The sequence below is a fragment of the Channa argus genome, chromosome 13 (assembly GCF_033026475.1).
Source record: "Channa argus isolate prfri chromosome 13, Channa argus male v1.0, whole genome shotgun sequence".
NCBI classification, from domain to species: Eukaryota; Metazoa; Chordata; class Actinopteri; order Anabantiformes; family Channidae; genus Channa; species Channa argus.
The window spans coordinates 2,066,118-2,089,729 of record NC_090209.1 but is presented as its reverse complement, the minus strand read 5'-3'; the positions used below and the strand labels follow the sequence as shown (position 1 = coordinate 2,089,729).

The 23,612-nt window shown below is 39.2% G+C and overlaps 1 protein-coding gene across 3 annotated transcripts in view; it reads right to left on the bottom strand.

Moving 5' to 3' along the window:
- lama5 (laminin, alpha 5) overlaps positions 1 to 23,612 on the bottom strand; it is a 102,441-nt gene that overhangs the window by 739 nt on the left and 78,090 nt on the right. For 2 of the 3 annotated variants that reach the window (XM_067526105.1, XM_067526107.1), the window contains exons 52-80: positions 22,601 to 22,774; positions 20,255 to 20,451; positions 18,417 to 18,533; positions 17,498 to 17,652; positions 17,226 to 17,355; positions 16,962 to 17,055; positions 16,745 to 16,858; positions 16,226 to 16,408; positions 15,517 to 15,659; positions 15,254 to 15,424; positions 14,634 to 14,773; positions 13,942 to 14,101; positions 12,370 to 12,503; positions 11,991 to 12,156; positions 11,284 to 11,418; positions 10,316 to 10,461; positions 9,457 to 9,589; positions 8,655 to 8,798; positions 8,417 to 8,547; positions 8,176 to 8,340; positions 7,025 to 7,157; positions 6,776 to 6,930; positions 6,329 to 6,509; positions 3,512 to 3,649; positions 2,603 to 2,762; positions 2,359 to 2,489; positions 2,150 to 2,243; positions 1,958 to 2,077; positions 412 to 779 (exon numbers count right to left, since the gene is read on the bottom strand). In XM_067526105.1, coding sequence (XP_067382206.1) covers positions 631 to 779; positions 1,958 to 2,077; positions 2,150 to 2,243; positions 2,359 to 2,489; positions 2,603 to 2,762; positions 3,512 to 3,649; positions 6,329 to 6,509; positions 6,776 to 6,930; positions 7,025 to 7,157; positions 8,176 to 8,340; positions 8,417 to 8,547; positions 8,655 to 8,798; positions 9,457 to 9,589; positions 10,316 to 10,461; positions 11,284 to 11,418; positions 11,991 to 12,156; positions 12,370 to 12,503; positions 13,942 to 14,101; positions 14,634 to 14,773; positions 15,254 to 15,424; positions 15,517 to 15,659; positions 16,226 to 16,408; positions 16,745 to 16,858; positions 16,962 to 17,055; positions 17,226 to 17,355; positions 17,498 to 17,652; positions 18,417 to 18,533; positions 20,255 to 20,451; positions 22,601 to 22,774 — 4,193 coding nt within the window. In that variant the 3' untranslated portion in view covers positions 412 to 630. Of the gene's footprint in view, positions 1 to 411; positions 780 to 1,957; positions 2,078 to 2,149; positions 2,244 to 2,358; positions 2,490 to 2,602; positions 2,763 to 3,511; positions 3,650 to 6,328; positions 6,510 to 6,775; positions 6,931 to 7,024; positions 7,158 to 8,175; positions 8,341 to 8,416; positions 8,548 to 8,654; positions 8,799 to 9,456; positions 9,590 to 10,315; positions 10,462 to 11,283; positions 11,419 to 11,990; positions 12,157 to 12,369; positions 12,504 to 13,941; positions 14,102 to 14,633; positions 14,774 to 15,253; positions 15,425 to 15,516; positions 15,660 to 16,225; positions 16,409 to 16,744; positions 16,859 to 16,961; positions 17,056 to 17,225; positions 17,356 to 17,497; positions 17,653 to 18,416; positions 18,534 to 20,254; positions 20,452 to 22,600; positions 22,775 to 23,612 lie in introns of those variants that run through there. The other variant, XM_067526106.1, reaches the window with a different exon arrangement.

Genomic DNA, 23,612 nt, shown 5'->3' with positions numbered 1-23,612 from the left:
CTGTTTGATGGTAGCGGTATCACCTACATCTGGAGAAGGGAACCCGTGCTCCTCAAGGGCTGAAGGCCTTGAAGTGAATGGGTTTTGAAAGATAGCTTAACCTCTCACAGAACATAGAAAAAAAAATTAAGACCTGCATCTGATTTGTCTATAAATGCCCTTTTGTCCTAACATTTGTCTACCCTGCTGCAAATACTGTCCTATTCCCAACAGTCCAGTCCTGATTCCTGTTGCAAGCAACCTCTGCAGTGCATGAGGACATTATAATTGTTCACTTTGTACTGTCTCACTATTCAACATTCTCTGCTAGAGATGGACAATACACAACTGGAAACATGCTGTATTTGAATTTATTCTTAAAACATTAATTTAGGGCCAAAGCAAAATTAATGTAATTCATTTTGGAAAACAAAGAGGAACTGAACTGTGTTGGTGTTATTTGCAATATACTACAAGATTTGATATCTCTCATCTTGTACCAGTCACGTGTATCAGTGCCTGTCATATTTTGATTATACACAGACAGAAAATATACATGTTATTTATGAAAACAGAAAATAAATATTTTAAATTAGCTACAGTAACATGACACCCACCACCAATAATATGTAGTTGTGGAATGTGTTGGGTCTACATGTGTGGGCAGCCCTGTGTCCCCACAGCTCCGTGCACAACCAGAGGTTTGGACAACATGGCAGGTCTGTGGTTGATTGACATTTGGCGGATGCAACCATGGAAGTCGGGCAAGCCGCTAGCTAGACTGGGAATAGGGATGCCACCTGTTGGACAGTAAAAACATGTTAAATATGAATGGAAACAGGAAAGCAGAATGACAAATTGGTCTGTTTAAAAAAAAAAAAGAAAAAAAAGATCCACTGTGAGCAGAGTGGTTCTTGAAGCTCACAGAAAAGCTCTGGGAAACTAGAGTGCTATCAAGATGAGGCAGTTAACCAGATGTATCCTTAAAGTCTTTGCTCAACCTGGAGCTTGTTGGTTTGCACCAAAATAGGCCTTGGTGACTGGGTGGGGCCTTTTGTATCCCCACCCAGCCCATTGAGTCACCAGACCACCCTTGTTTGGTGGCCACTAGAACAAAACAACTACCATTCCAGCTCTTATAAAGTACCGGCAGGCAGTAATGAGTCCACTGTATTGCTTGGTACATCAGAATGAGACAAGTCACACAGAGATGGGAGTTATAGTATGGATTTACTTTTACAGACAGCAAAGACTTATGAGAGCAGATCTAACTGGCAGATTTATTTCCTCAGGTATTTTCAAAACTGCTGTTTAATCACAACTGGACTTGTTTCAGGTTTTTCAAGATTTTTCACCACTTGTTAATAAAGTCTCTTCATGCCTGAGTAGTATGGAGTCATTTAGACCTTCATTGTTTCCTAGGGCATGTGTGTAGTTAGGGTTACAAGGGAAAGTTTGAATGGATGGTAAACTAAAAAGTGAGGGATGTTAGGATAATATTAATGATGATAAGGCATCCCCCCCTCTGGTGGATGAGAGAGCTGCTGTTATTGTACGCCAACATTTTAACAAACACCGTGTCACCTGTGTCAGTCATAATCATGAATGAATGCATCCTACCTGCCTTTCCAACACAGAGCAACACAGTATAAAGGCCAGTTAAACGTAAAAAGTAAAGTTGTTATATTAGAAGAAAAAAAATCTTATGTTGAAATGATTCTTGATTAATTATTTTCTATTCTCATAACTGAAGCTTTATCACATAAGGACTTCATCAGGACACAACCAGGCTTTAGTAACGGCAAGGTTTTTAATCCACATATACTGTACAATAATTTGAAATATTGCACTTACCAATTTACAATTACAAAAACTGCATTTGTCTGTTCCATCTACTCAGGTTCCACATAAAGAAGTTTTTAAATATTTATATTACTAATGAAATTATGTGTGTGTGTGTCTGTGTGTAAACACTCACTAGGAACCCCTCCTACGTAAACGGTCTCCTTTGCCCCTGTAAAGCGGCTCTGTTTGGGACCGACACTGTGCTTGCTGGATGCATCCACATTTAGCTGGAGTAAGTTGTTCTTCTTTACCACTGAAGACACACAAACCAGTATTATAACAGGCCAAAGTAACAACACATAAAAGAGCTCACAAGATGACATACCTGTGATGGTGTGCCAGTATCCATTACATAAAGATTCTTCAGAAGTGAAGGAGGCAGAGAATTCACCTTTGCCACTGTTTACTGAAACAATCACCTACACGCAAACACATACTTTCAGGTTTTGTTTTACAGGCTGATTTTGCTTATCTTTTTCTCTATTTTGTTGCCAGCTGAATAAAAAACAGAAGCCCCGACTGGTGTATTCTCACCTCTCCCTGCCTGAGAAACACAGTCAGGTGTTGGTCATTTGATGTCCCAGCCTGCAATAGCAGTCCAGAGTCAGACGTGGGTCGAACCTCGAGCTTGATCTCAAGATTCCGACCCAGAAGCAAGGATTCACCTAAAGGTAAAGAAGTGGAGCTGTCAGTCTTCGCAGGCAGGGGCTGAACAAGAAGCCACCAAAAGACTGAAATCCGAAAACATAAAAACCTGAAGAAGAATGGAGACAAGTACCTATTGCCATGTGCCCTCCTTTGCCAGAGAAGTACGCTCCAGACTGTAGTGGGTTTTTGAAGCAGGGCACTGTACCCTGACTGTAGGTGGGGCTTCCTGCAAAAGCTTGGTTCAACATCAGGTCCCTGACACAACCTACAAACCCACCAGAGCCTGAGGCCTAAAAAAAGAAAACAATGCAGACAGGTACAAAGGAATATACGAAATCTGATATATGTGCCCTCAGACTACGTTATTTAACAGTTTAGTTTAGCTTTGCAATAAAGTGCAAAGTCAATGTCATTTGATTTAATGGAACTGTCTGATTTCAAAATGGATCTTATTTTTGTAGCATTGGTGGCTTTATTTTAAGTTAATATCATTTTACAAACAAAGTAAAAGTGGGGATATGTAGAATCCGGATATGTGGGATTTGTTGCATTATTGAAAACTATAAAAGGGCCACTATGAAAAAATGTCTGACTGTCTTTTTTTTCTGTCACAGAATTCTCCCTTTTTTTCAGAATTCAGAAAACTTTCCAAGTTTAAAATCAGAATTGTGACATTTTCCTTAAGATTCCTTTTCTTGTCTAAAATCTGACCTGTTTCATTTTAAGATTCGTGATTTTTTTATCACGAAAAAGTAAGGTCATATTCTCATTCTCTCTTCTAAATAAATGTGGTAAAAGTGGAGGATCGTTTACAGTTGCTTTAGTCTGACATTGTGGATATTGCCCCATTAGACTGTACTGTGGTCACTACTGCAAAAAATAATGTATGTAAAATATGAACAGAAGAGCAATTAATCAATTAATTCACTAGTCATTATTAGTAATATGATCATACTACATTAAAGGCATACCACTACCAAGTAATAAAAATTCTTTAAACTGTTGTGTTGGTAAAGTTTGTGTAGCATGGATGTTCAACCTTCAGTGAGGATGGGACTCCCCCAACATATAAAGGTCCAGTGAGGCGAGTGTTGTTTCCTCCAGTGATTCCTCGAGATGGACTACTGATGCCGTCCAATATCAGTTTTATCTGGTCTCCCTCCTGCTTTATAAAAACCTGAAGAAACGTAAAGAGGAAGAGGCAGAGCAGGTTAAATTAGAGGCAGGAAGAGACAGAACACCGACATGCAACAGCTCTGTGTGTGGGCGCAGGAAGCGGTTTCCACCAATCTCACAGTTGTTGGTTCAATCCCCACCTCCTCCAGTCACATGTCAAAGTGTCCTTGAGCAAGACACTGAACCCCAACTTAGATAGTCCCGGTGACTTTTGGCCAGCTTCATAGCAGCTCCCCCAACGGTGTGTGAGTGTGAATGGTTGAATAAGAAGCAGTGTAAAGCGCTTTGAGTGTCAATAGGTAGAAAAGTGCTATATTAGTGCATTTACTCTGTGTCTCCCCAATTAACTGCTTCTTTTTGAGCATCAAATAGTAATTATATATATTTTTAAAGCTTGTGAACCCTCTGGAATATTCTGTTTGTAAGGGGATCACACAATTTAAGCTATGAATGTGATCTAATCAATCCAGTCACACAATAAAGTTTGTATACACTTACCATGGACATTACTCTCATGACAATATAGGATTTCTTTGAACTTTCTATTTGCTAAGACAAAATAGTTATACAACAAACATCTTTAATATATTATTTCATTTTTTTGTGATTCTACGACATTAACTCAGGGTCAAACTGATGCATAGTACAGGGTAAAACTACACATACACCTACTTACATTAATAATTTAATTAAAATAACAATTTATGCTGAAAGATCTGAAATAAAGAAGGTTCTATGGTCAGATAAGAGAAAGATTAGGTGGATTAGGCCATAGTGACCAGAGTTATGTTTGGAAGACTAAAAATAAGACCAGTCCCATGTACCTCCTCTTAAACACAGCAGTGGTAGCATCATGCTCTGAGGCTGTTTTGGTGTCAGTGGGCCTGGTGCAATAGTCAGAATGAATGGATAATGAAAGAAGGAGGATGACCTAAGGTGTGTACCCTCAAATTATCAGCTAGATGGTTGAAACTTAAGACACTCTTGGGTGTTTCAACAGCACAGTGACCTTAAACACACTATACCTGCCTGTTGAATGGATAAAGTGAGTTTTCTGAATAGCTTTCCCTAAGCCTCTGCCCTTACTGAAAATGTTTAAGTCGGGTCTGTGCCATAAAACAAAGGTAGAATGGGTGAAGCTCTTCTCCTGTGGAACCACCTCCCAGTTCAGATTCAGGAAGCAGACACGCTCTCTACTTTTAAGTCTAGGCTTAAAACCTTCCTCATTGATAAAGCTTAAAGTTAGTTACAGTTATGCTGCTATAGGCTTACACTGCTGGGGGACCCACCCCCCAAATGCACTGAGCTCCTTTCCTCCTCTTGTCGCTCTCTCCTCTCCTCTCACCCCACAATTGTCACCACTGTATGACATTAACTCTGTGTGTTTTCTCCCGTAGTTGTGTTTGTCCTTCTCTGTCTCCCTCTCTCTGTCCCTCTTTGCAGGTGTCCCCGGCTTTGAAGCTGAGTGTTTTCCAGTGTGCAGCTACTGGTCCTACAAACCTGCCCGATGTTTTATTGTTGCTTTTGTTGCTCTTTTCTTTTTTCTCTTCACCTTCCACTCACCCCATCCGGTCAAGGCAGATGGCCGTCCACCCTAAGCCTGGTTCTGCTGGAGGTTTCTTCCGTTAAAGGAAGTTTTTCCTCTCCACTGTTGCCTATGGCTTGCTCAAGAGGGAATTGTTGGATTCTCTCTGTACATATTTATAGTCTTGAATTTATTCTGTAAAGTGCCTTAAGATGAGTTTGTTGTGAATTGGTGCTATATAAATAAAGTTGAATTGAATTGAATTGAAAACCACCAACTTTTATGGAACTCATTTAATGGAACCCAATTCTGCTAAGAAGCTCATTGATGGCTACCAAAAGTACCTACGTAAGGTGGAACTTGCTATGAGACATTTAACTAAATGTTACAGCAGATGTAGATGCGTTGTATTTTAAGTTTTGACCCTATATGTATAATTTTGATCCTGTGTATCAAATGTATTAAATACTGCACACTAACTAAGAAGAGAAATCTGGGTCTGAATTAAATAAAGTCTGATTATGACAACACAGGTCTGTAGAAGTGTAATAACTGAAACAAAAGAGATTTCTTAAGACTTGTTGTGGATGTTCGCCAGGTTGTAAGGGTTGGTCTCCACCAGTCGACTGTCAGGAGATTGTATAAAAAATGGAGAAGATTCAACACCACTGTTACCCTCCTAGCAGTGGTTGACCAACTAAGAGCATACCAAGTGGGACTGTGGCGTAGGAGGTAGAGCGGTCGTCCACCAATCCCGCAGTTGTTGTTAGATCAAGTGTCCTTGATCAAGACACTGTACCCCAACTTAGATAGTCCCAGTGACTTTTGGCCAGCTGCATAGCAGCTCCCCCATCGATGTGTGATTGTGAGTGTGAATGGATGAATTAGAAGCAGTGTAAAGCGGTTTGAGGGCCAATTGGTTGGAAAGCGCCATATAAGTGCAGACCATTTACCAAGAGCAAGGTGTGAAAGTCCTGGAGTTAAACAAGTAACCCCAGGGTAACGTCTACGAGAAGGCCTCGAGTCCACCATCAGGTCAAGACTGAACAATTGTTTGTATTGAGTTTCTTTTTTGTTGTTGTAGGACTTGTCATGTCTACTAAAAATTAGACTTACATCCCTTCATGTAAACTGCTGGTCAACATGTGATCTCACCGTGTGCCATTGGTCATCGTTGTACCTCTTGGGACTGCGAATTTTCCCTCTATCCAACAAAAGAACCAGGTGGCCACCAGACACACTGAGTGACATCATAGCTTTGCCGCGCCGGCCACCAGCCATGTAAAGCATGACACCCTCAGAGGAGTTGATCCTCACTGCCATGGAGATGTGAGGCCTGTAGAGTGAGAGGGTGTTTGTACAGTCACACATACATATTTATTCATTTATTTATTTCAATAAATTGATATATATGGCTGCTGGGGCACAGAACAGCTCTACTGTAAACTCCAGTTATTCTCAAGGTTGCAGATGAAAATGAAAAAAACTAATTTTAACTCATTTTATTCTCTGCAATCATTTGTTTCCTCTACCTCCATGAGAGAAGGGTCGTGCCAGACTAAAATCAAACCAATTATTTATTGAGTTTGTGTCTAGACTCACAATGAGCTAAGTGAACTGAGCAGAGAGTCGTATCTCTGGTAGCTGTGTGTGGAGCTGCTAAAATGTGTTGCTCTGCTCTCCTGGTCCGACAACTCAGCCTGACAGGACTCCCTGGTGGTACGACTCCGAGACCCTGATGGCTTCTTCTGCCTGGCCTGAAAGAAAGAGTATACAAACTTGTAATTTGTGACTACTTTTTTCCTTTTTAAAAATCAGACCTTGCTGTGTATTTGCATTTGGTGTAAATACCTTGGGTTTGTTGCTATGTTTGGGCTGCGCAGCGACAATCTGCTGAGGTTTTTTGGCGGCCGGACAGGCCAGAGGGACGTTGACATTCTCATTAGCGTTCAACAGATTTACAATCATCTGACTACTTGTGTTTCTGAAGATGAAGAAAAAAACAAAACAAACACAGATTTTGATGCTAAGCTATAGAAATACAATTCGCTTGTAATAGAGTGGTACAGTAACTGTGTTAGTTTCATCTCATAATGAGTCTCAGGCAAAATTCCCATCTCTAATTTAAATAAATTGAAAATGTACCTGTTTTGTGATCAATATAGCCTTTTTTCTTTCTGATTTCAAGTTAATTGTTTTTGGACAAAAATTAGCGGCCTGGTAGCTCAATGGGTAGAGCAGCAGGATGGGATGCAGAGAGCTGCAGAATCAAATCCCAGCCTACCCAGAATCTCCAGCCTACTGTGGCGCAGGATGGTAGAGCGGTTGTCCAATCACTGGCTCCTTCGGTCACATGTCGAAGTGTCTTTGAGCAAGACGCTGAACCCCAACTTAGTTGCTCCCGGTGAGTGTTGGCCAGCTGCATAGCAGCTCCCCCACCGGTGTAAGAGTGTGAGTGTGAATGGGTGAATAAGAAGCAGTGTAAAGCACTTTGAGTGCCAATAGGTAGAAAAGCGCTATATAAGTACAGACCATTTACCCACAAGGTGTATCCCTGCGTGAGACGCTCATCCCTAGCACCCCAGGTGCACCCTGTGTTTGCTCACAACTCCCCCCCAGGGGGATGGGTTAAATGCGAAGACAGAATTTCATTGTGATATGTCTATGTAAATGGTCTAAATGGTAAATGTTCTGCACTTATATAGCGCTTTTCTACGTATTGGCACTCAAAGCGCTTTACACTGCTTCTTGTATATGGGGGAACTGCTATGCAGCTGGCCAACACTCACCGGGAGCAACTAAGTTGGGGTTCAGTGTCTTGCTCAAGGACACTTCGACATGTGACCAGAGGACCCGGCGATTGAACCAACAACTGTGAGATTGGTGGACTACCTTCCTGCGCCACAGTCGCCCAATAAAGATGCTCAATAAAGATTCTTACACTACTTTAAAAGATCCAGGAAATGGAGCTGTCTGATGGCACTTCCTGTTCTCTCTCTTACCTTTTGATGAAAAGATTGCTGATACATCCTGTGAGGTTGGTGCGGCCTTCCCTGGGCATTCCTCCCAAGAAGGTGTTTCCCTCCAAAGTCCGATCAAGTCTTCTACTGTCCAGCGAGATAACCTCCTGTGCTTTTTCAAGCATGTCGTCCATGTACAGACGTATCCTGAAAGATGAGCAGTCGCACAGTAAGAACACAAAGTCTAAATGGTGCAGTGTTTAATGGGTTTTAAGACATTTACCCATTGATGTTGGTGTAGATGGCAATGTTGTGGCTGTTATCGTCATTGTATGTCTTCTGTGTCCTAATTTCATTGTTGCCAACTCTCACCACAACATGGCCCTCACTTAAAAACACCTGACATACTCCTTCCTGTAAATAGCAACAGATGAAGAGAGTATGTAAAACACATCTTAGGAGATGATAGTTGAAATGGGGGAGGAGATAATAAAAACATAAAGTATCAGGATCATGTTCACCTGATCATGGTGATAAAACATGAGTCCCTCTTTCTGGTCCGTTCTGAAGGTAAAGCTGGCGTAGAAGTTGTTGCTGATGTTGGGGATGTTAGTCAGATCAAAGTCAAGGTAGCTTTGACCAGAGAAATGAGCTTCACGAGCCACCTGCATGACAACGCACACACACACACACACACACGCACGAACAGAGCAGACTAAGAAACACTGCATTGTTGTATTGTACTACACGTGGATTTATATAAGACCTTACATCCCAACTAGGGATCCACACATTTTTAATACTGAGTCTGAACCTATGCTTCTTTAATATTTATCTGACAGATTGAAATAAAATTTGTGTCCTAATTAATTTGAAACACCTTTTTTAAAATAACCGCTTCCTAATACTGGGGGTCCTGCTTTAAAGAGATATAAAGCGTTTAGTCTTATGGGAATAATATTAATGAAAGAATAACTGGTGGGGATTGTGATTTTTGATCGTCAGCCTGAAGAGAAGATGTATCACCTGGGGAATTTCCTGGAAGTATAGAAAAAATGTTGGACTATGTACAGATACTGGCCACAGATAAACTGTTTTCAACTAATGATAGTAAATACTAATTTTCAATTTTTTTAAGCTTTGGAATGGACAACGCAAAACCCTGACCTTAACTTAACTGAAAAAGACTGAAAAAGCAGGTTTTTATAACGATGCCCACAAACCTGACTCAACAACATACACTAGGTTCACCCTGGCGAAATGGGCCTGTGGAAGGCTACTCCAAGGGTTTAATTCAAGTTAAACAATTGATTTGGCTCCTACCAGTAAGTCACTGTCACAGCCGAAACTGACTCCGGAACTCGTCATCCTCTTCAGGTCAATGTGAGAGCCAGTGATCTTCACATTCCTAAAACAGCCCTTCAGAGAGCCCTGCTTAGGAAACAGAGACTTCAACCTGAAAACAAAGCCAAAAAAAAAAAAAAAAATAGAATTTTTTTTTAGAGAAGTCCCAAAAATAGCTCTACATTTAAAGCTGCATTGCCTGTTGTTTAGGACCAGAACTCCGCGCACCAAATCCTTAGAAAACTATCTGGGGCTGCATTACAGAAACCTCTAATCACAAGTTAGGATAGGATGCTTGTTTAAGATCCTAACAATGCATTGCGGTTTGATGACTTGTAAGATAATACAAGCTACACCAGATCACGATCCTGCAATTAGTTGCAAACAACTACAGACAGCCTCAGCTGACCGAGTGATATGAGGATCCCCTGGATTAGATGCAACTGACAAATCTGGTTTTTTGTTTTGCTAAATGAGATTTGCAATGTGGCCAACTTAGCAAAAATATCTCTGCCTACATTATCACATTGTTTAACTTAGATGACACCTATCTAACTTTCATATTTCAGAGTCAGTGTGGATTGTTAAAGTTGATTAAATGAAACTGTATCTTCTACATGATGAATGTGTATTTAACTAACCCTAAGCTAAAAAATAAGCAATTAAGCTTAGAGGCACTATAGTGCTGGAGAGTTTTTAAATGCTTATTAATATATTTATTTGTATCTCTTGTTGATTAAAATATAAAAAATCTGATTTTACACCTTGGAAAAATACAACGCATCTTATCTACTTTTTAAAGTAGATAAGTGTGTGTGTGTTTATGTGCCCTGCTTACTTCTCAGGCATCTTGGACTCAGGTACTCCTCCCAAGTAGTAGCTACCAGTGAAAGCAGGGATGTCTGAGATATGCTGGCTGTAAAGGTTGACGCGGCTGTTCCTCACCACAACACGAGGGGTTGAACGCAGAATGATAATCTCCAGCTACAATGGTAAAAACAACAGGTCAAGCAACCAAAGAGATCACGCTTTGTTCTTTGTTCAGTCACACAATCCTAAACCCATGTTGAGTTTGGGTCCACCAATCCCAGGGTTGTTGGTTTGATTTCCGGCTCCTCCAATCACATGTCAAAGTGTCCTTAAATAAGACACTGAACCCCAACTTAATGTGTGTGATTATGAGTGTGAATGGGTGAATGAAAAGTAAATGGTCTGCACTTATATAGCGCTTTTCTACCTATTGGCACTCAAAGCGCTTTACACTGCTTCTTATTTACCCATTCACACTCACAATCACACACACATTCATACACCAATGGGGGAGCTGCTATGCAGCTGGCCAACACTCACCGGGAGCAGCTAAGTTGGGGTTCAGTGTCTTGTTCAAGGACACTTCGACATGTGACCGGAGCAGCCGGGGATTGAACCAACAACTGTGAGATTGGTGGACAACCGCTCTACCTTCCTGCGCCACAGTCGCCCGTGTAGTGTAGAGTGTTTTGGATACATGCTACATCAGTGTGTCAGATATCTTCAAGACTTAACTAGTAGGTAGGTCAAATAGTCTATTCAATCACTGTAACTTAATTGCTACAGAAACCTAAGAAACCAAAAATGTTTTTATTCTAGCTGACAGGCAGTATGTGGGTGGACAATGCTCTGAATTCATTTGGGTACAACAACTCCTGATAATACTCATGGGACACCTAAATAAATATACCACTAACAGAAGCCAAAATAAGGAACTGCTATACATAGTTAAATATATATAATATACATACATGACAGAAATAATGTCAGACTTACAACTTTGGGTTCAGCATCGTTGACCTTTAGGCTTGGTGATGCAGGCTCTTTAGGCTCAAGCTCCATTAGCTCACCAGTGAAATCATAGAAAACCTTCAGCCTGCCCTTAATCACTGCCAAACACAGGAACTTATCCTGATAGAGGGAAGAAGTGTGAAAAAACTAAGCCTTTCCAGCTTCTTATGGCAATTTCTGACCATACAGTTAAAATCATAACAATTAGAACTCAATACTGATATAATGCTGAACTTGGTTTGGCTTCTCTGTGCTTCTTGTTACTTTTTGGCTTACATTTACAGCAGCACTTACAGTAGATACAGTCATATGCAAAACTTGGTACCCGCTTTTTTGAAATGGCAAAAATTAAAGATTTTGTATCGTCAACATAATATTTAATGCACCATTATCTATTATAAATGTTTGATCATTAAAAATTATTTTATGTATTTCTAATTAATTTATCAATCTTTTGCACTAATTTAACTTTCAATATTTTATTAAAACTACTTTTTATATACACTCCATGACCAGTTTTGTTACTTCTGATGAACTAAATGTGCAACTTTATTGTGTTACGGTAAGATTTAAGTTTGCATCCACTTACATTGAAACTGCAAACAGCTTGACCATAAATCTAGTACAAGAAAAAAGTACAAATGTTCTGTCCTCGTCAGAAGTAGCAAAAATGGTCAAGGGGTAAAGAATACCTCATTTTGCAACAGCAGCAGTATTCCCCTGTGTGAGAGCAGTCTGACTTCCTGTTCAAAGCGTTGGATCCGGTCTGCTTCATCAGAAAATGTGATCTCAGCGAAACCAGTACCATCAAAATAAGCTGCATCATTCACCCAGGCCTGAGTCAGCACTGGCTTGGACCTGTTTTTATTCGATTAGATATCACACAGTGAACATTTTTGGGAAAATTACAAAATATTAATAGTAAAAGTAAATATGTTCAATCAAAAGGGAAAACCAGAGAGACAACTACAAACATACTGTATTACTACATATTTGGAGCCCAAAAATAAAGCTTGGGCATCATGAGAAAGTTTTCTACAAAGAAAATGATTTGGATAACTTGTCACTAACCTGCCACAAGGTTTATCCACTGTGGTGTTGATATTGTAGATGTTTCTGAAGTTATACAGACTGAGCACCTCCTCGTTGAGCGTATCTAGCTCAATGCAGCCTTTAAAGTACGGCAGAGCAAGCTGGGCTGGTGGCTAAAACAAGAAAATATGATGCTGGAATAATAGATAATACATGTACATAGTGTAAAGAATTTAATCAACACAATCCTAAACCCGTGTCAGACATCCTCAAGACTCCACATAACTAGTAGGTAGGTAGGTCAAGTAGCGAGAACTATTTAATTTCTGTACCTTAACTGCTACAGAAACTCTGACGAGCCACCCTGCCGTGCTTACATGACAGGCAAAAGTTTTTTAATACATCGAGTGATACATCGAGTGATGTTTAGTTTATGACCAATCCCCTTCTTTTTAACGTCTCATGGGTAGGTATGAAGGGATCAGAGAACTGTTCTTGTTAATGTTTTGCCCAAATTTCACTGAAAACACAACATGTAATTATCCCCTCCTCCCCAGCTTGGTGAGAGCTAGAACTGCAATAAATTGACATAGTGACTGAATGAAGAGAGGAAACAGCATTAGTGAGAACACATACATAACAGTTACGTTCTAAAACCCAAACAAAAATGGTCACACCTCCATAAAACCCTGCAGGAAGGAGTTCATATGAACACAACTGAAGTGCACATTTCTCTTGTCTGCTCCTCCGTGGCCACTTTGTTCTGCAGGTATGTGCACACGGGCAGCCTAAAACTGGATGCATGTAATCTTTACAATGTAGAGCAGTGACATTAGGTCTGACAAGTCTATGCATAAGCCAAAATAAATTATATTGATGGGATATTTAAGTTTGAATCTGATATATCAGACTTACCATGGTAAGTTCCAGTTTGTTGGCCTCATAAATTTAAAAGTTTTAAATAGAAGAGTTTTATTCTTATTATAATTCTGTTTTTAAAAAAGGAATATTTGAGAATATAGCACCGTTAAACATTGTCTTTCATAACTGGGAGAAAGAGGAACATCAGGAACATCCCTGAGGACTTTAATTGAGGCCCCCACTGAGACATAGAGGAACAATTGTTCTTAATAATATTCACTTTGTTTTAGTTGACCCTTACATGGAATTTACCAATCAAAGGTGCTGCATGACAAGTAAATACCCCAAATCTTTTTGTGTGCATACAAAACCTCTATTACCCTCTTGCCACCGCACCTGAAAGGTTTTCTAGGGGAAACACTGAATATAATTAACTGAAAATATGACATATAAATTCTCAAACATCCTCTCAGGTACTGTAGAGGAGCAGATGTGCTTAGATATTTAGATTAATCAGTGAATAAAACATCATAATTGAGGTTCATGTTATTGCTTTTAAAGATATAGATGAGAATGCTCACATAGACTGCAATTGTGATGCAAGCAAGATAAATATTGTTCTGCTTTATTTCAAGCATTTATTTTCCTGGTTGTTTTTTTATGTTTAATAAAGTATTAACTCCAGTAGTGATGGGTGTAACAGAGTCCACTCCACAAAGGACAGAAGCACACAATTCTCCATGTACTTACTTTGAATGAAGTTGGGTATCCACCCACGTAGAACACAGTTTCATCAGTCAAGAGGTTGAGCAGCCCATGGTCTCCCTCAGCCTCCACATAGGTTTTGGTTACTTTTTGGTCCCCTTCAGTGGCTTCTGAAGACATGGACATTTGACCATACTGAAGGGTCCTGCATTCAGAGACAGACATACAAGTAAATATGGATGCAGAATGAGGAAAAGACACACAAGCTGCTAACGCTACTCTAGAGGTACAGACACACACACACACACACACGCAAAAGACACACTGTATATACATGCAAACTCAAGAACAAGCCGTACAGACAGACAACCAATAGCCCACACTAACAGCTCTTATCCTAAGTTGCATATTGTTTCTGGTATAAATATGTTTTCAAACCAATAGTGAGAACATTAATGGACAGAAAAGCCAGTTTTAAGAATAATGACACAAAACATCAAATAGGAAAGTGAACTGGCAAATATTTTCAAAAAGAATAGGCCTTAGCTAAATGTGTTACATTTGTTTTTAAGTTGCACATAAAATATTTAATTTTAGATATGTCAATATCCTCTCAAGAACAAAACAATTATATTTTAAGACAAATGGGTTAGGGTTAGGGTTTATAGAAATGTTTATAGAAAAGCAATTTCAAAAATATGTGTATGGATGATATTAAGGATAAATGTGTGTGTTACCTCTCCAGCACAACACTGTTAAACTCTCCATTAGAATAGACATCTTCAGGCATCTGCACGTCAGCTGTTTTTCCTCCAACGTTAAAGTACCAACGTAATCTCTTTCCCTCCAACGCCATGGCCAGATACTCCTTATTAGACTACAGGTATCACAGACAGAAGAATGGACTACAAAACCCATTAAGCTTCCCCCCTCCAGATCCATACACAGGAACTCATTACTAGATATGATTCTGTTTGGAAAAATGCTGTATACTGTAAAGCAATGTTCCTAATGGCAGAGGGCTCTTACTTTTTCCTTCCTTCCCCTGCAAAATTCATTTACGTCTTCTCTGTTCCCTTTAGTGGCATGTAAGACTGTGTTTTAACAGTGTTAAAAGTGCTATAGCAGTTACATGCTGGTCTGAGCATGACCAGAGAGTTTAAAAATCTTCTCTGTTAGACTTGTAAAAAATCTCTTTGGACCTGTGAAACTTTATTCTGTTCCCATCCTAAAACCTAAAACAAAAATTAAATACATCTAATAAAACTAAATGTAAAAAAAAAGGTGGAAAAAAGAATGATTTAAATATATAAAGTAAGAAAAAGATAATGTGTTTGTTTAGGGTAGTGATACTTACATCATTGTTGCCAAGGTAGAAGACAAACTGGGTGTTGTTATCCTGCTGCACTGGCTGTGGTGACAGAGTGATGTAGAACTTCAGGGAAGTGTAGGCAGCCAGGTCGGCCACATTACGTGGGGTTTGAACCTGAACTGCAGATGCCCCAGTAAACTTTAACGGCACGCTCACCTGGTTGGAGGAAAGAAGAGGAGAAAAGACAACAAAATGAGTTTTAAATTCCAAATGTAGATGTTTCTGTATTCTTCCATGTATATGTTTACCTTGCTGGCAGCGTTGCGTGCCTGCTGTATGAGCTGTCGAATGCGGTTGATGTTCTCCGAAATGTTTGGCATCTGGACAGAGTGATTCTGTAGCTGATCCAACTTTGTTAGAAGTGTGGGAATAGAGGTAGCCAGCTCATGTACTAAAAACATAAGAAACACATTACATTAAGTGACTCTCACAGTTGACTTTTAGGTGAAGTATTCTTTAAAGCAATTTAATTGGAACTGTTAATACAGTTATACAGTGTCTGAGGGCAATGTAGCAGCATGTACACTACTCACAAAAAGTTAGGGATAATAGACTTTTGGGTGAAATTTATGGAAAATGTCAAACATTTATGTTACAGCGATATTACATCATGAAAGTAGGGCATTTATATAGAAGCATGCAGTGATAATTTCCTCATCCCAAAGAATTTATTGAAACAAAATCTAACAACAGTGGTGTAAATACCACAACAAAAATCGCCAATGTCTCAACAACTTGTCAATTGTTAGGTGTCGTCTTGATCAGACATGATTAATTAATCACCTTGTGAAAGACCACCATGTTATACAATAAGTAATGAAACGTGTGGGTAGTGTATAGTTGAAGATTTATATGTGTAGAAACAAAGAGAAAATGAACCAAACTGTGTGAGGCAGTCAGTTTCTGAAATAGACATCTTTTTCTTGGTGATGCTTTTGCACATTCTAAAGCTCCTACCAGTCTTGTTGGCCTCCATTAGGGCCTTGCTAATGTCAACTGTGGTAACATTCGTGTCTCTGTAGGTTTGCTGCCATTGATCCAGCTGCTCCTTAATGGGACGCAGAGCTTCATTAACTCGGGTGGCCGTGGTGTTTGCCAGATCTGCCGCTTGCTTTGCCTCATTGATCTCCTGAGTTACATCTGTTCATCACATAGAAAACATGATGAAAATACAAATACTACAAAGAAAGAATAATAATAAAAATAAATAATAATAATAATAATATATTATTATTATGTGTGTTTGTGTGTTTGATAATAATAATAATAATAATAATAATAATTATTATTATTATTATTATTATTATTGTTGTTGTTGTTATTTCATCATCAAATTAGGAAACTGAAAATATAAAAAAAGATAATTTTTCATGTAAGATTTTGTTTTTTGGTTTATCATATTTACTACCTAATATTAAATCCATTCATGGGTTCAATTCAGCTGCAGTGTACTGTGTGTAGTTTAAATGTGCATACTTGTGGTTAAGTTGAGGTTCTCCTGAACCTGTACCAGGTTCTTCAGCACCTGAACATGTTTAGTTTTGGTTTCATTCAGTTTCCTTTGAGCATCGACAAGCTGGGGCTTCAGGTCTGTGCAGCAAAACAAAGGAAGAAAACAAATACCACATTTTACTTAAATTCATGTAAAATTCTTGAAAAATTCAGGTAACATAATGCAGTAATGTGGATTTACTATTGTTAAGTTGATCATTCAGGTTTTCAGCTTTGACTTTCAGCTCCACACTACTGTTCCTCAGTGATTCAGCAACATGACCGAGGTCCACATCCTTTATGTTTCAAACACACAACCATACACATACAAAAACAAAAACACACACACTGAAATTACAAATCAGACAATAATAATCATTTGAAGCATGGTGTGATAAGTTGTGGTGTGTGTGTGTGTGTTTGTGTGTTTGTGTGTGTGTTTGTGTCTGTGTGTGTGTGTCTTAACCTCCAGAGTAGCATTAGCAGCTTGGTCGGCCATCTTGGCAGCTTCCTCTGCCTCCTTAATGCTGTTGATGATTTTGTTATAGACTTGTGTGACATCTACAATTCCATCATTCTTAGTTTCCGCAACCAAGCTGCAGACAAAGCAAACTTGTAAGGTTTAAGAATACAAAGTTATTGAAACTGGGAATTTCCTTTACCAAATTATGATATTATTTATTATGATAAGGGTTGTGACCACAGTGTCACAGTCTACCAGATTAAGTAGTCTCTTACCTGGACAGGTTCATGGCTAAAATGTTGAGCAGATCAGCATGTTTCTCTGCCTCCTCCACCAGTGGGATCTTAGAGTCAGTGCCAGAAAAGTTTAGCACTTTTTTCACCAGTGGTGCTCTAGCACCGTCAAGCTGAGCGGCCAGCCTCTCGTACTCCTGAGATTTGAAGGTATGAATACCGTATTAACTTTTATTCCAGATAGGGAATATTTTATTGCATGTCACTATAGGTGGGTTTGTACTGCAGAAACGGTCTCTCTACTGACTCTTTCATTGCACGCAGCATGCTAAAATAACTTAAAATACATTGAAAAATAAAGATGGCTAAAACATGAAAAACGTAAACGTACAACATAAAACATAAAGTAGCTACCACTGCAATTAGATCCTGTTTTAATAAAACTAGCTATCAGTTTTTAAAAACTTTTACTCCAGGCTACAATGCAAATCAAAATATTTTGTTTTTGTCATGTAGGTGAGGAAGTGATTATAATTTTTTTAATTTTACATGGGGCCTGGTGGATTGGTAGTAGAGCACTGAGTTGGGATGCAGAAGGCCGCGGGTTCGAATCCCACCGCCCATCCACCAAGGGCAACCTTGGTGCCATAAAATGGGAGGATTGTAGCAGGAGGATAAAAAAAAACATCACGCCAAAACAACGCGTGGAACATGTTCTGCTGTGGCGACCCCTGAAGGGACAAGCCAAAAGCCATTGATCTAAAGCTTTCATTTTACATACACTGCATCCTGACAGGCTTGTTAAAGTCCTAAGAGTGTCTAACAATGTGTAGAATGAGCCAGGTGGTTTTTCAGGTTCCAAAAGGATGATGTGAAGGTGTTAATCAGTATATAAAAATTATCAGAGTTTGAACACCAGGCTAAATTTGAACGATATGTTTGAATCTGTGTTTGTGCTAACCTCTTTGGAGTCATACAACATGGTCAGCACATCATTGACCTGGGCTACATTATCTTCAGCCATATTTAACTGGTCGTTCACCTCCTTCTGCTTGGCCAGCAGATCTTCTATTGTCCTCTGAGAGTGAGAGAAAGAGAGTCAGTATCATTTTGATGACTTGATCACAACATTTTATTATAGAGACTGGAACATGAAATTGGGATTAAAGGAACTGCACTAGGTTGGTTTAAACCTATCAGATGATAGATTTCAATTTGTTCATGTTAATGATGAATCCTCTAGGCAAACAAAGGTTAGATATGGAGTTCCACAAGGCTCTGTGTTAGGACCAATACTTTTTACTTTATATATGTCTCCTTTAGGCAACATTATTAGAAAACACTCCATAAATTTTCATTGCTATGCTGATCATACCCAGCTATATCTATCTATGGAACCAGATGAAAATAATCAGTTAATAAAGCTTCAAGCCTACAAGACATAAAGGCCTGGATGTCCCACAATTCTTTACTTCTAAACTCAGACAAAACGGAAGTCATAGTATTTGGGCCCAAAAATTTCAGAGATATGATGTCCAACCATATTGTTACCCTAGATGGCATAAGTCTGGCCTCCAGTACTACTGCAAGGAACCTGGAGTTATTTTTGACCAGGATTTGTCCTTTACCTCACATATAAAACAAATCTCTAGAACAGCCTTCTTCCACCTACGGAACATTGCCAAAATTAGGAGCATCCTGTCTCAAAGTGATGCCGAAAAACTGGTCCATGCATTTGTTACTTCTAGGTTGGACTACTGTAATTCCCTACTTTCAGGATGCCCCAGTAACTCCCTAAAGAGCCTGCAATTAATCCAAAATGCGGCAGCAAGAGTGCTGACTGGAACCAGCAAGAGAGATCATATTTCACCTTCACTAGCTTCACCATTGGCTTCCCATTAAATCTAGAATAGAATTTAAAACCCTGCTTCTTACATATAAAGCTCTGAATGGTCAGGCTCCATCATATATAGAAGACCTCATAGCACCATATCATCCCAGTAGACCACTTCGCTCTCAGAATGCAGGCCTACTTGTGGTTCCCAGAATTTCCAAAGGTAGAATGGAAGGCAGAGCCTTCAGCTATCAAGCTTCGCTCTTGTGGAACCAGCTACCAGTTCAGAGTCGGGAAGCAGACACCCCCTCTACTTTTAAGTCTAGGCTTAAAACCTTCCTCTTTGATAAAGCTTATACTTAGTTATAGTTATCCTGATATAGGCTTAGACTGCTGGGGGACACAACCCCCAATGCACTGAGCTCCTTTCCTCCTCTTGTCCCTCGCTCCTCTCTTCTCACCCCATAAATTGTCACCACTGTATGACATTAATGCTGTTTGTTCTCTCCCGTAGTTGTCTTTCTCCTTATCTGTCTCCCTCTCTCTGTCCCTCTCTGCAGGTGTCCCCGGGCTTTGAAGCCATTTTAACAGCTACTGGTCCTACCAACCTGCCAATGTTTTGTTGTTGCTTTTGTTGTTCTTTTTTTTTCCTCTCTTCACTTTCCACTAACCCCAACTGGTCAAGGCAGATGGCTGCCCACCCTGAGCCTGGTTCTGCTGGAAGTTTCTTCCGTTAAAGGGAGTTTTTCCTCTCCACTGTTGCCTAGGGCTTGCTCAAGTGGGAATTGTTGGGTTTTCTCTATACATCTTTATAGTCTTGACTTCATTCTGTAAAGTGCCTTGAGATGACTTTGTTGTGAATTGGCGCTATATAAATAAAGTTGAATTGAATTGAATTTAATAGTTAGTCACTCTGACTGTACATTCTTCTTCCATATCAGTGTTTATGTTGATTTCTATCTCACCATGTTGTCCTCTAGGGTTTTCTCATTGATATTGTTGATCTCTGCAGCTCTGGCTGTGTTGTTCACAGCTTTGTTGAGGGCGTCTCGGAGGTCCATCATTTCAGAGTGGAAACGAGACAGACGGTTTCTGATGGCTTTGGCCAAGTCATTGTTTGCATCCTGATGGCTCATCAGATCCTTGTTAACACGGTCCAACACTAGCAGAGATTGAAGGGAAACACAAAACAAAAGGATGGCAAGACACGTTTTAAGGATGGGATTGCTGCATATATTTTCAGGAAACGTTTGTTAACCAATAACGTCACATCTTGTCCTTAAACTGTTAACATTTCAAAAATCTGTGTTTATACTTTATTCTGAAAATCTGGTGTTTTCTCACTTGTCATTTGATTGTGGTAAATGATGTTAGAACCTCAGTTCACCCTCTATTTATGGAAGCAACCTTTGTTTCTGTGTGGCACAGTAGGTCTACTTCCAAGGACAATTTTTGAAACCCCATATACAAAAGTGTCCAATTTACTTCTGTCGTGTGTTCATAACTCCAATCACCATGAATAAAGGGTACCAAATGATGGAATGTACTGTATTGTATATGTAGATGTATCCAAATATATCACCGAAATTTCATGCAATAACAGCACTGGTCCTTGTTCACAAATATCTTCTTACGTATTTTATTTATCTCTAGTCTTTTAGAGGACAGGCTTTCCCATGTTAACTGAGCTGAATGAGTCTGCTGTTGGGTGTCAGGAATGGTTAGGACCCACATATTATACTGTTGTGATGGTAGCTAAGGGAGAAGTGCAACACAACATTCCATGGTGATTATGTGCAATGTGAATTGAAGTCTTAGTGTACTATTTATTTATTTGACATGAGCAGAATGGTCTTTTATTAAGTCCTATAACATTTTAGAACTAGAAAATTGAGGAGAACTCAATAACTAATTGTTTTGCACAAACATGTCAGCATTTAAATGTGTGTAAGTGTTGTCTTTAGTGGGCGTAGACTTTTATTACTTAAGACTAAATCCTAAATAAGAAAACATTGATGAATGTGCATCTTTGTATCTTTTTGTTTTAAGAAGAACATTTTCCTTAAGAACAATTGTTAAAGGCTTATTGTTTAGTTCTTGTGTGTATAGGAAATGTAAAGCTGAGGTCACACATCATGTGAGATCCCTCCAGCCTTTCTCTTGGTGAGTTTGAGGCTGTGTTCTGACTTTTTGTCAGACTTTTATCTCTACAGTGGCTCAGTGCTGCTGCCACACTAGGTTAACAGATGAGGGCCTCTTTACCTTTACCCAATCTTCATCCCATTTAAACCACTGAAACAACTACATTACTACAATTTTGCTTTAACAAGAGATGTATGCTAATAAGGTTATTTACTGTGCAAGAGTGAGTAATGTGTGGTCCAGTGACTGTTGATTTTATTTATTGATTTGTTTCAAGTCTTCAACTTATCATGTGTCCCTGAGAAGTGGTGTTTTGTTTTGTTTTTAAACTTTTAGGTTGAAGCTTTGTGAAACACAGCTGATGCTCATCTTTATAAACTATAATATGTTTGTTGGTCCTTTTGGCTTATCCCGTGAGTTCAGAGTTGCCACAGCAGATCATTGTCCACATGTTGATTTGGCACAGTCCTTCCTGACGCAACCCTCCCCAATTTCTACCAGGGTTAGACCGGCACTGCACAGGGTTCAGTGTCTTGCCCAGAGACACTTCTACATATAGCCGGGACCTGGGATCAAACCACCGACCCTGTAGTCTGTGGAGGACTGCCTTACCAACTGAGCTACAGCCGCCCCCATATACTATAATGTGTAAATATAATTATAAAAACAGCCATTGGATAGATTAATTCTTCCAGGTAAGAAATTCTGGTTCAAAGGTGGGTCTCCACTAATAAAACTGTAAGTCCAAGAATTTATGTTAACATAAATTTAATTGAACATAAATTCATGCATTATCAACATGTGGGCATCCATCCAAACTGTAGTGCTCTCTGAAGTTCTACTTTTAGATATTATAAAGCATAACAAAATGTGTTGCTTACAGCTTTGAGTTACAAAATGTGCGATCTATAATGTTACACCAAAGTCAGCTGCAAAAACACATGTTTGGGACACTGATATTAAATACTATTAGTATTTATACAACACTAACAACTTCTTTTGAAGCTGAGAATTTAGGCTAGGCTAAGGCAGCCTCTTAATGTAATGTCATTTCTCTTAATGTAGTCTGTTATAGTCTGTTACACAATGTCATTCCTCTTAATGTAGTCTGTTACACATCTACAACAAAAAACTGTCACAGGATGTGTTCAATGAGTACTTTAACCTACATTTTTCTGCTTCAGTTTTCTCTTTTTCTGCCAGTTTCTTCTGTCCGGCGCAGCTCCTGTATCTCATCTCCCTAAGCATGGCCTGGACCTCCCTCATCATCCTCTCTCTCTCGTCATTGTCCTGCTTCTCCCCTGTGTCATTCTGTGAGGACCTGTTTGCCATAAGCAAGATATCTGTAGAAAAATGAAAATAAATCAATCAACCACTCTGTAGTGTTGTGAACAAAAAACAGTAACACACATAGAAAATGAGTTCAATAGATAGAAATATTAAAAATGATAAGGTGTTGATGAATCAGTTCCTTCTTCTGAAAAAACTGGACATGTATGAGTCATTTTATTAAAGGTTGACTGCACTGATTTTTAACTTGTTTCTCATGGCTGTAGTTTGTGGAGAAGTACATCTACTTCTCCTCTACACTGTACACAGGCCTTCTGTATATTATAATATCTGCTTTTAGCTAATAAGCACTTCTAGATGACATCATCCAAGAGAGTTTTACTGTTCAGATTATATGATTTTTTTGTTCATACTAGGCTGTAATCTTTGTCAACTCCTCCAAATGACATCATCTGAACTCCTGATGGTGAAAAACATCTGCAGATGATGATGTCTGTAAGAGTTTCTCAGCTAGAAGCAAAGAAATGTTTTAATATACTGTAATATTGTAACCCCTGGTCCTAAAGAACGTTGCTTGTTTTTTCAACAACCCACTGCTGGTTGCCTGCATCAGAAGCTGGAATAAACCAATCGCAGATGGGTGGAGTGGGGAAAGACAAAGTGTTTTGGTATCTTTCAACTTCTAATTGACTGAACATACCTGATGCAGGCAATCAGCATTGGATAGTGCAGGGTTAGTGTGAAAACAAGAAGAGCAGGGGTCATTAAGGACAATGATTGAGAATACTGATGTAGAGAATGCACTGGGAAGTGTGAAAGCATTGTAAGTATATATGTCTACATATGTTGTACCCAAACTAGAACCACAATGTAAAATTGACTTTTAGGTTT